General features: G+C 44.3%; 1 protein-coding gene across 5 annotated transcripts in view; it reads left to right on the top strand.

Annotated features, from left to right (window-relative positions):
* rps6ka1 (ribosomal protein S6 kinase a, polypeptide 1) overlaps positions 1 to 2,249 on the top strand; it is a 52,393-nt gene extending 50,144 nt beyond the window's left edge. For all 5 annotated transcript variants that reach the window (XM_041954500.1, XM_041954499.1, XM_041954502.1 and 2 more), the window contains 2 exons: positions 54 to 191; positions 311 to 2,249. In XM_041954500.1, coding sequence (XP_041810434.1) covers positions 54 to 191; positions 311 to 433 — 261 coding nt within the window. In that variant the 3' untranslated portion in view covers positions 434 to 2,249. The remainder of the gene's footprint in view (positions 1 to 53; positions 192 to 310) is intronic.
* Positions 2,250 to 12,387: the final 10,138 nt, after the last annotated feature.

Genomic DNA, 12,387 nt, shown 5'->3' with positions numbered 1-12,387 from the left:
CGGTCTTCTTGTGTCGCAGTGTCAGTTTCATATTTAATGTGTGCTCCCTACAGGATCTTGTTTCCAAGATGCTGCACGTGGACCCCCATCAAAGACTGACTGCGAAGCAGGTCCTCAGACACCCCTGGATTGTCCAGAGAGACAAACTACCCAACAGCCAGCTCCCACACCATGACCCCAAACTGGTCAAGGTAACAGAGCTTCTCTTCAAATCCCAAATAGCAGATTATATGAATATGAAAATATACTGTATGTTATAAAATGGTTATATCGATTTGGGCTGCACTCATTAAGCTGCTGTTTCTGACAGGGTGCGATGGCAGCCACCTACTCTGCCCTGAAGAACTCCCAACCGACTCCAGAGCTCAAGCCCATCGAGAGCTCCTTCCTAGCCCAGCGACGTGTCAAGAAGCTTCCCTCCACCTCCCTGTAGTGACTCAGAGCAACCAATCAGCTCACTGGAGACTGACCAAAACTGCACCTCCTGGCTCCAACCACCCGGTCAGCTTGCTCGGGGACTCGGTGTCCATCCGCCTCTACTAGCCAAGGAACACTGACTGTGGTCCTGCCCCCATCTCGTGACATCAGTTGCCTCGCTCTCGCTGTCATCCTCCTTGTTCGGGCTCATCAGCTGCTCTCAGCCAATCTCCTTTGGACTGGCCGAAGATCGTGAATACGGATGGGGGGCGATGAGGACTAAAAAACAAACAGGGGTGTGCGGGTTTTTGGCAGGTGTATTAGTGCCGTGTGAGTGTGTGTCTGCGTGTGTGAGCGTGTTTGTGCATGGCCTGCCACAGTGTCGACGCAGCCATGTTTTCGATCGGTTTTCTCTCCTCATCACTGCTGTAATTGGTTGTCGTTCAGCTTGCTGCACGCCTGTCTGTCTGCCTGTTTGCGTCGTCCGTCTTCCTGTTCTTTTTGTAAAGTCGATGAGCTTTATATCGCCGGGTGTGCTGCCAAATCAACCTGTGCTCACAGCACAAAAACACAGTACTGTCCAACTGCTGTTAAATGTTTTTGAAAGAGCATTATTAATATAAATATTAAACATTTCTGCCATAAATGCCTCTTTGGCTTTGGTACAGCCGGAATACGTGGATTCTGGGAAATGTCAAATGCTGATGTTTTGGTTGATGTCAACTCTGCTTGTGTTTTGTTTTACAGAGAGGGTATGTGTATGTTTGAGTGTGTGTGTGTCAGTTTGCATGACTTGCAGTGTGTGATTGTGTGTGTGTGTGTGGGCGCGCGTGCGTGTGTGTGTGTGTGTACTGTCTTGCGAGATGCTGCAGGGTCATGTGCATGGTCCAGTGATGTGATGATGTCATGTGGCTTCCTCGTTTCTCTCCTCTCCCTTTTCTCTGCTTGGTCAACCTGCTGGCAACCATTTGAGATGTCTATTATTTTTATTACTACAAAAACTAGTAAAATAGGTGGCTTTCTGTGAAAGAAAACTTGCCCAAGGAACAATGTGGCATGTGAAAAATTCTATATTTGCTATGTTTTCTTGTTTTTTCAGTTTTTTTTTTTCCACTGTGTTTCTTGGATAATGCGTATTGAATGCCGTTTCCTGTGCTGGCTGCTTTCGTTGTTGATCGTTTTGTTTTATTTCTTTTTGTCCAAAGGAAGTGGTGATTAAAAATAATGAAAGATACGCTGAGCACCAGTCTGTGGACTTTACGCCATACAGGTCTCTCCTTCGCTTTGGAAATGTAAAAGGGAGGAAAGGCTGACTGTGTCTTGGTTTGGGCGCTGCGACACAACCTCCCTCCCCCTGAAAAGCTCAGTTCACAGGTTGTTAATATCACACAGACCTGCCCTCAGTGTGGACATGAGATGTTCATTCATGATATTTGAAATTTCATTGATTCTGATGATTATATGACTTGTTTTCATTTCACCGACGCTCAATTTGAGACATCCTGAAGAAGAGTAAATGTGTCTCTTTGTAAGTAGCTTCACAGGGTAGGTCCTGCGTTCAGCTCTGTGCCTCTAGGCCTACAGGTGAGGCAGAATGTCTTACATGGATTACACATGATAACAAACCAAACAGCCTGTACGCGTGCGGAGGGCAAGACCTGTGTGGCTAAATAATCAATGAACCAGCTGTCTTACCTCAAAAGGGATCAATGTTATAATTCTTGTTTGGTGGCAAAGCTCTCCCTCCTTTGACTAAATTTATGGTAAGATGTTATTGTATGATAAAGATGAAGATTTTTATATCTTACAAATATTAAAAATTCAGTTGCTACAACAAACTGTCTCTTGTTCTGTTTTTGTTTTGCCTTAAAGGGGCGCTCCCATCGCGCTTCGTGTCACTAGGGTGGCTGACGAGGGCAAACGCGTTGCGGCAGGCCCAAACATTTTCATTAGGAGAAACGTGCTGCAGAATGCCAAAACAAATGCATTAACAGCAAACATGCTGCAAATACAGAAACAATACAAAGTCAAAAACAGACATCCACAATATCCAGCAAACACAACGGAAATCCTCCAAGCCTGTAGGGGGAGCACTACGTGGTACTGCTGGTTTTTGATGACAGAGACCGAGACCAGTTGGGAAAGTGTTTGTTTCTGATGTGGGAAGAATTGTAAAAAATAATCCCTAACTTTTGAATCTCATGTTATATCGCCTTTTCACTCCACTTCTCTTCCGATCTGCAATTACAGCTTATTCAAGATTCAAGATTCTTTATTGTCATTGAGCATGACATATCAATAAAATTTTCATTGCAACCCCCATGTTAGAAACAGATCATGAGAAAGATTAGAAAGAATAAAATTAAGATAACTACAATAAAATAAACCAACGTGCAATAAAATATTCGTAAATGCAATTAAAAATATACAAGAATGAAAATATACTAAGGCAGCAAAACATACTAAACAATAAACAATAAAATATGCCAGTGAACGTGAAATGTGCAGCTAAAGAGAACCAAACGGAGGTCTTTGCGATTTAACATCTTAGTTTAGCGTGCTAGCATGGAAACATTTGCTAATTAACAGTTAAAGTATTTCATTAACAGAAATGTTTTAGGTGATAAACAGGCAACAAAAATGCAACATTTAAAAAACAAACATCAGATCAATATCGTTGCTGATACTGACCTTACTTGATAGTGACTGATACTGACCCACAGTATCACCTAAAAGCTGAAATCAGAACCGGCATCCGGGTCAGTTTATCACCGTTAGCCTGGTGTGTTTCCACAGCTGCTCACTGGAGGGAGGTAAAGTGCAAGCCTGTTTTTATCTAACAGTAACATCAGTCCTGGGTCCAAGTTATTAGCTTTGCTGTGAAAGAATCCAGCTCTGACCACGACCAATACCGCTGACTCTGAGTCAGAATATACATTCTTTTAAAATGACAGCTTCATATATAACTATCGCACAATTTGTACCGTATTAAATGTAAATTAATGTGTATTTGCACATGCACAATAGCGACATCTTACAATCTGTGTATAAATGACTTTCTGCTTCACTGCCTCTCCATCTGTCTCCTCTTGCCTGTACCATTTTAACTGTCATCATAATCCATCATGCTCTCTTTTTCCTCCAGAACTGTAACACCATGAACCAGATTCTGCTTTACAGTAGCAACTCCTAGTATCACCACATACTTGTAGCTGCTGTTGCCTGCCTCCATACACACTCACTTACATAACGTTCACACACTAAGTGCTGCTGCCGCTTTACGACTGCTGGTTTCTTCATCCCGCTGATGTGATTTGTGCCGGAAAGATGAGCTGTACACAATATTTACCAAGAGACAGCACAGTCTGAAATTATTCATACACTGATACACATTCATGCTCTGATATATTCTCAATGGACTCTCAGTACTTTGACGTCACCTTACCAGTAACTCACACTGTAATGAATGACTTCCTGCTCTTTCACAGAGACCACACACACACACACACACATGCTATAGCAGCAGAACAAGGCAACTGATATTGATTACAGAGCAGCGGAAAACCAACATCATCACCATCATCTGTCTCCTGTCTCAGAGGAGAAGAGAGTGGTGCAGATTTTATTCGGGTCCTGTCTGCTCAATTTACTGCAGCTGCCTGCTGAAGCAGCCCTGCTCAGATGGAGGTTGAGGTTTTCTTGGGTTTTTGTAAGGGTGGGAGTGTGTGTGGGTGTATGCAAGAGTGGATGTCTTGTCTGAGCCGAGGCGTAAAAAGGATACTGTCCAGGGCTGAATCTTCCAATAGAAGTGGCTCTCTAAACAGCTCTTTCTGTGTGTGTGTGTGTGTGTGTGTGTGTGTGTGTGTGTGTGTGTGTGTGTGTGTGTGTGTGTGTGTGTGTGTGTGTGTGTTTTAGTTTTTCTCTGGCTGACGCGAGTTGTAGTTGTGATGCGCCGCAGAGCGTCAGCTGTGCTTCTGTTAAACTGCATATGCAAGCAGAAAAACCTAAGATTGACACTTAATCTCACTCTTGCTTGTCTCTGCAGCACATGTCTGCAGGGTAATGGATCATTTTTATGGCAACCAAATGGTCACCTATGACTCATTCTGCCCCTGCACACGCACACAAAGACAGCGTTAGCTTTTCTACATACAACTCATGCTGCACAATTTATGCTGGGGGGAAATTATGCTTGTGCATCTGTCATCCAGTTACTAGATGCCTGTGATGTATGGCACAGTACATGCAATGTATATGATAATAGCTGCACCAGCAATGAAGGTTACCAGCACTGCTTACACAGAGTCCCATGAGTGACAAAAAATGGAACTCAATACTTAAATGAAATAAAAAAATATAAAAGCTTAGCTCCTTTCATGTCCTGTACTATTTACAGTACAGATATATACTTACATTCAACGTTTTCATCACAGCATTTCCCATTTTTCTTGTTGCTCATACAGTAATAAAGAGAACGATGTGTCTAGAACACCTGGGCAGGCACATCATTTGTTATTTAGTGTGTCCAATAACACACCAATGCTCTGCAGCAGACTGTCTTTTGGGCCTTTAACTTTTTTTTCCTGCTGAATTTAAACCTGCAGTAATGGATTTTTTGGGCCGCTTGGGCACAGTGTGAACATTGTGTGAACATTGTAAACACAACATTGGTGTATCATCACCTGATTGGTTATGGGGAACTTTACACATGCAGCACACAGGCCTACGGAGCAACACCAGCAGCCATTTGGAGTTGTGTTTCTGGCCACCAGGTGAGGAAAAGTCCAGTATTTGCTCTCTTTTCATCCTGGTTTTGCTGCTAAATGCTCCACTTTGTTCACCAGCTAGTCGCTAACTGTGTCTGTTTGCTTGTTACCAAGTAGGTCGTGTTCATAAAATCCATAAAGTCACCCGAATCATCTTAAACCATAAACTGCATAATAGGTAAGAAATCCATTCCAGTGTATTTGCTACCACAGACTGAAATATGTGAGCTGCAGCTGGTCCCCCATCCCCCCACTCTGCAGGTCAGACTTTATTCACTCAAATCAAACCTGATAATGTAAGATTTTCAGTATAACTGCAGCCATGTTGCAGCCTGCTGCTGCTAATATGCAAGCATGCAGGTCTGTAGATACACAGCTCTGGTGCTGAAGAAAAAAGCAGCTGAGGGAAACTCAATCACAGTCATTTTTAACCCAAAGCAGACTGGACAAGGTAGAGGCTCACAGATGCTCCCACTTCATCGTGTGCACACACTGCCCAGATTAAAGTAATCTGGAACAGAGGCTGGGGTATGAGAGATTGAGAGCAGGCTTTCATCACAATTTTAGGTATGATGAGAGAGGCGAGAGAAAAAGAGAGGTAATTGTATTTTCGAAGGATTACTGAAGGCATTTAAACACTGAAATTAATTCTGCACACTAAATGATGAGACACAGCACAACTTGTCTCGTGTGTGTGGGCGTCTTCCATGTGCGTGAATGTACAGCATGTCCAAGTGCGCATGTTTGACTTTGTCATAACAAAGCAGTTTTTTCGCTGAAGCATCCCTCTGTTTGCAGGCAGGCCAAGTCCTGCTGCTCAAGATGTTTGCCAACGATGATGGCAATCTGTGCGTGCAGAACTGTAGGCACCATGTGGGATTAGTTTAGAGTGAGTGGTTTTAACTGCGGGACGTTGTGCAACCACGAGAATCTTCCAAAAATGGGCATCACGTTAAAAAAAATACAGCGCTGGAGCATCTCGTCTTGATCCCTAAAATCTTTACTTACTCAAGCAGTCATGTTTATATTGTACAACTGTGTAAATCTAAGAGAAACTGTGCAACATATTATTGGCTATTCTAAACATATAATTTGTTTGTGTCTTGAAGTAACTTAAACATATCCAGTGTTCCATGTACGCAGTTTGTAAATTTTGCAAAATTAAAGCTTCTTATTGAACTTTTTATGTAGATTTAACTCTGGCAACATACTGTATTCTTATTTAACTTAAAATTGAACCTTTTAATTCTGAATGCCGTGCAGCTCCACAGCAGCACAGTTCTCTTTGCATCCTTTTTATTATTCTAATCCTTCTACAGAAGTCTTTCTGCAGGATAAAGACCTGAGCAGCATCTTTAGGGTTTCCATTTCTTCCTTCAATGGGCACATTAAGTACAAGCCCCTCTGCCTTTCCCTCTCTGCTCTCTGGAGATCAGCAGATAAGTGAATCGGGGGTGGGTGGGGTGGGGGGCAGAGTCAGTGCTACCGCTAATGCAATGCCAGTCCTGAGATAAAAGCAAACAGCTACGTGAACACTCAAATATGCAAGCACATAGACACGCACACACCTGCACACACACCTCTGACCCGCTAAAAGCTTCATTGTTTTGATTCACTCTAGCTGAAGGGAGTTATTTAAACCATCAATTCTTAGTGTTCCAAATGCACCAGTGGTACCTTTTTAGCTGTGTGTATAAGAGTGCGTGTGTCTTACTTCATGCTCATCATCACTTCATACCATCATATCATCTGTCTTCGGCAATACCGCAGCAGAGCCAGTCAATATTTGTCTAGACGGACGGGGCGAGCTTAGCTGTTAGTGGAGTGGATAATAAAGCCAGCAGAAGACAGTATTGTATCATGATGATGCAACTGTTTACTGTCAGATCAAAGTGTGTGAAGTAGAAACTGGTCTTTATTGCTGCAACAGTTCTGGATTGAAGCATCAGGCTTTCGTGTTGCAGCACTGTCGTAATGAGGTGATGGAACAACTGAAGACGGGGGTGTCTGTTCATATTCAGCTGGCCACAGAGATTAACATTCAAGGTATTTAGATTTGGGATTATACTCATCAGGGTGGCTTTAATTTGGGTTAAATGCTCTGGAAAACTGCACTCCAGAGATCGCTGCTTTGTTTTTCCACTTTGACGCCGCTTTCATAGACAATTTCATCTGGCCACATTTGTTTGACACTGTTGCATGAATAATACATACAATGAAATAACTGAATCTGAGAGCACAGGGCAGGGCGAGAAGCGTACAGAGGGCTGCACTCTGGAGTATTTGCAGTATGAGAATGTCTTTATAAGCCTGGTATGAATTCTTGGCACCACACTTAAATGCATTTTGCCTGTTGTACCAGAGAGTTTTATGAATTCGACTTCACTAATCACATTTGCTACGTTTGAATACAATCTTTTTTCCCCTGAGCCACTGATTCTGCTGCAACAGTTTCTTAGCAACAGTGAGTCTTCAGTGCTTGCCATGTGAGTACTCCCTAAAATATGCGTGTCAACGGTACTGTATACAATTTAATGTTACAATAATAATACCTGCTGATGTTTTTGGACATGCATTTTGTCTGTGGGCAAAAATGTTTGTTATAAGTGACTTAAAGAGGGAGATATAGTTTGCGGAAAGGCTGTGAAATAGGTCAAAAGAGGGAGGGAATGGGGGAGAGAATGAGTACCAGGAAAGGGTGATAATGCAAGGTGATAAAGGGGAGAGAGGAATTGGAGCATCACCCCTCCCTCCTGCTTTTGCCATCTGATGTGGAGACGGTGTTGCTAAGGGCAACCATCCGAGCAAGAGGAAGGGAGAAAGAGGAAAATTTAGAGACCAGCTGGTAAGAGGAAGGAAGGACAGGGAGTGAGCCAAGCTGCATCAGCGAAGAGGAGAGAGAGAGAGAGAGAGAGAGAGAGAGAGAGAGAGACCTGGTGCTTCTGCACGTCTCTCCTCAACCTGCCTCGCCTGACTGAGCAGAGCTGATTGAAGCAGAGCTCCAGATGACGACGACGAAGCAAAACAGTCAAGCAGAGGACACGACAGCCTGCCAGCATCAGCAGCAAAGAGGCAGGCTGCCCAATCATCAGCTGACGTGCTCACATGCTCAGCAGCCAATGAGCTGCCAGGAGGCTCCTCCCGAGCCCAACCACTCAGATGCAGAGACAGCACTACCCTGCCTCAGATCTCTTATTAATGAATGGAGCGGTTCCCGGGCTGGATCACCGCACATCTCGGTGCTCTCTGCTCGGCTGTTTGGCTGCTCTGACACAGGAAGACCAGGAGGAAAACATCAACGCTGACGACAACCACAGCAGCACAACAGGAAGGACTACACAGAGGCCATGAAAGGACGACAAAGAAACACCCACGACGAGGACGCAACCGACGACACGGCAGCAGCTATTAAAAACAAGGACCCACATCCTGAACTCCACCCACCGCATTCACCTTCACCATCATCGTCCTCACCCCCTCTTCCTCCTTTAGAAATGCCGCCCTCGACATCTGCCTCCGCTCTCCTGGCGCTGGCCTCTCCGGCCACCAGGCGCTCCATTTCCATGGGAGACTTCCGGAGAGTGACAGGCGCTCTGCTGGCCGGTTCCGATCCCCCATCCGCCTCTGCCACGGCCCCCTCCTCCAAGCTCGTCACCCCCAGCTCCAGCATGGAGTTCGAGGCGGCCCGGCGGCGCCTCCTGGAGGTCGAGGAGCGCCAGCGTGTCATCAGAGAGATGGAACGGCGGCTGGAGGAGCTCAGGGAGGTGTTTGTGCGCTCGGAGCAGGAGGTGGTGGTTCATGGGGAGCTGGTGTCGCGGATATCTAGCGGAGCCCAGCAGGGGGAGCTGTACGTGGCGGAGAATAGCCAACGGCTGAAGAAGGGCCTGAAGTTCAAGAAGCATCGACCCACCATCGTCTTCTCTTCCATGCTGGGACTCCGCACGTGCCTCCCTTGGCCTGTAAAGCTCAAATAGGACGACAGAGGCTTGCATTTCCAACATCGCTTTAGAAATGTGCTTTACATTAACTGGAGGATAGACTTCCATTCTTTAGCTATCACTCATCGACACGGCTGCTCTCAAGTTCCCACCTTTCTGCTCTTGTATCCTGAGGCTGGTCCCCCAGGTCTTCAGAGTGCCTATGATAATCACAAATGCTAGTAAGGAGATTCCTGTTCAGTCCACACCGGAAGAAATTCTACAGCTAGCAAACCAATCAAGCCAGTATCAGTGCAATGTGTACAGGATGTCATTATGTCGTCATTGTTTGCAAAGCTACATTGCTGCTTGCGCGGTGTTGAGCCTGCATGGAAGAGATTGTTTATTGATAAAGAATTCACAGTGCATGGATGAGTCACGTTTCAGGTGATGTGGGAGAAGAGGCTTGGACTGGCCTGTTGGGTAACAAGAGCTTTGCTGCGCGTCTCTTAAGTTATGCTGCAACGAACGAAAAGCCAATAAGGATTATGTAATGGAAAACTTATCAGGGGAGGAAGAGGAAAAGGGGGGAAAGAGTGAGAGATAGAGGACAGCACTGAACAATCTGCCTCTCCAGCATGTCGCGAGAGTAGTGAAGGGCAGTGAAACAGATTCAGAGGTGAGGAGATGATACGGACTGCTGCACTGTTATATAAAAGGATGCGGTGAAGAGAAAAAAAAAGTGTAAAAAGCAGAAAAAGCACAAAGTGTGGAATTTAGATGGCTGAGACATACACAAACAAACGTGCCTTGGCCTCTCTTTGACCACTTGTTCCACCACCACAACCTCTGTTTCTGGCAGCACAAACAAGGAAAAGCAAGGGGGCAGGAGAGGAGTTCACGCTGGGACGAGTCCACCTGTGGCCTCTTTTTATCCAGTCACCTAGCAACCACTCATCTCTTGATCCTAAATCTGCTTCCACAAACCTACAGAATGTATCCAGCAGAGCACTGTAACTACAACACTACTAGACAGCTGTAGAGGTCGCCTTGAAGGATTTACTGTAATAATATATCTGCTGCATTTATTTAAGATTAAAACAGGCTATATAGTGAAAAATAGATGATTAGGGGTTTGCGCTTAAGTTAAGCTCGGCATGCATTAGCGGGGAAAGGTAAGGTCACTGTTTGCTGAATGCATCATGTTGTTATATGTGTCAATGGCAAACTGTTTAGAGCCTTTAGTGTAATGACACAAGTAAAGTGCGTGTGTGTGCACAGGAACAGCCTCACTGGTATCATAATCAGCTTTTTTGTGGCATATAGAGACGCCAGACAATATGTCTCCATTCAGGGTTTGTATATCCTTCAGATCGTTCACATGCACACTGGTATCTTTGCCCCATATGCAGTGCATGGCCTGATTTCTACATATAGATCACACTCATTTTTTTGGCCTAATTCTTCTTCTCCTTCCGCCCATTTCTCTTCTCTTTGGATTAGCAATGACTCAGTATCGCTTGCATTCATCTTCATTCCACCAATCCCTTGCTTCAGCTGTATGCATGTGCGTAGAAGGCACAGCCAATACACCAGGGATACCTATTTTTGGCATTTGAAGGTTACGGCAGAGAGGCAGGCATTCGATCTCAGCGCAGAATGCGGTGGAAAAAGCACGCACAGCGGTGTGAGGACATGTTTGTATCCATCTATGTGTGCTGCTACTTTCCAAATGAATGAGACGTGAAGAATCCCTGATGTTGCTTTGTTTGCTCTCCTATTATAAATGACCTCACAGAAGAACAACGCAGGGCTGTTTCCAAGGGAGGCGCATGGTTTGACTGTAGAATTGTTTAGGTTTCCATAAAGTCATCATCTGCACTTATATATTCCCCTTTTAATTGCTCCCTAGTTGCAAAGATACACATGACTGGGACAATGTTCCTGCAGCATTTGAAATGCATTAGAAATGTCTCTTTGTCTCTGTCAAGTCAAGGGTGGCAGGAAACGGCACCGATGTGTCGCTCTGACACCAGGCTGCCTGTGTCAGCAACCCTGGAGACAAAGTGAGCAGAAAAAACATGACTAAATGCACGAGTTTAATAATGTAGGTTGATGCAAATCAAACAGGATGAAGACGTCGGTTAGCTTTGGTTATTTTTTAATTTTGACCACAAGGGCTTCAATGATCTGTTTGTCTAAGTTGATTGGGAGGACATTTAAAGGGGCGCTCCACCAATTTTACACATTAAGGTCAGGTTACTCTAATCTAATGAAGGTCTAATGAATAATGGCATCCAGTAAAATTATGGGAAATGCAGGAGTGGATCCACACAGGGACTAAAAATTAGGAAATCTTGCGAATTAATTTTCACTTTTGTTTAATCTGTCCAGTGGGAGCCCCCTGACTTCATGGAAGCGCAGTACCAAACCACTGAAGTACCCCTTTAAGCTAAGGAAATATTACAGATTCAGTGTTACTGTTGACGTTATCAGCTTTCAGATTTGTGACAGCCATGATGACCTTATTATTGAATGTTGATTCACTCTATATAAGCATTCCACCTGGCCAAGGAAAGCGCTGCTTGCCGTCATTGTGCGCACCTATACCAAACATTCAGCTAAGCTAGTTGCTAGCAGAGCGCTTGTGCAGAATAAAGGGGTCTTGTCGGCCTTAAACATATATTCATGGTTCTACGTATATAGCTAGGGTTCTAGCTGAATATACAGCTGGCCTATATATTGCTTTTCATATGCCTTATGCAGTGTTCGTGCATTGGCAGTGATGGTGATAATGCGGGTGATGGAGGTGATGGTAAACAGGCGAACTCATGACCATCGTAGACCTCATCTAGAAACATCATTATCTAGGCAGGAAAAAAAAATACTCATGCACTGTTGTTGGACTGCACCTTTTGTGTTTTTCTATGAATGAAAAAGATTTCCCAAAGATCTCTGGGCCCACTTGCAGAATGAATGTAATGTTAATTGTTATTGGAGTGTTTTTTTCTCCCCTTGACACTGAATACACAGTATAATCACATCCATCTTGTTTGAACCTGTGATTGGCAATAAATCTTGTATTCATCTCCAGGCGCCTGGAATTACATTTAAGGTCACGTGACTTTTGATACAAGAGATCTCAACCAAAACAAATGAATGTTTGGAGAGCTGGAAACTACACTGACGGCTCTCACTGACAAGCACAGGTCCAAAAAGACTTTTCTTATGTGTCTTTATCCTTTGAATGTTTTCATATTTTGTGTTTTGTTTATGTGACGTGCGGT

The sequence above is a fragment of the Chelmon rostratus genome, chromosome 15, assembly GCF_017976325.1.
Source record: "Chelmon rostratus isolate fCheRos1 chromosome 15, fCheRos1.pri, whole genome shotgun sequence".
NCBI classification, from domain to species: Eukaryota; Metazoa; Chordata; class Actinopteri; order Chaetodontiformes; family Chaetodontidae; genus Chelmon; species Chelmon rostratus.
This window is presented reverse-complemented; position numbering and strand designations above follow the sequence as displayed.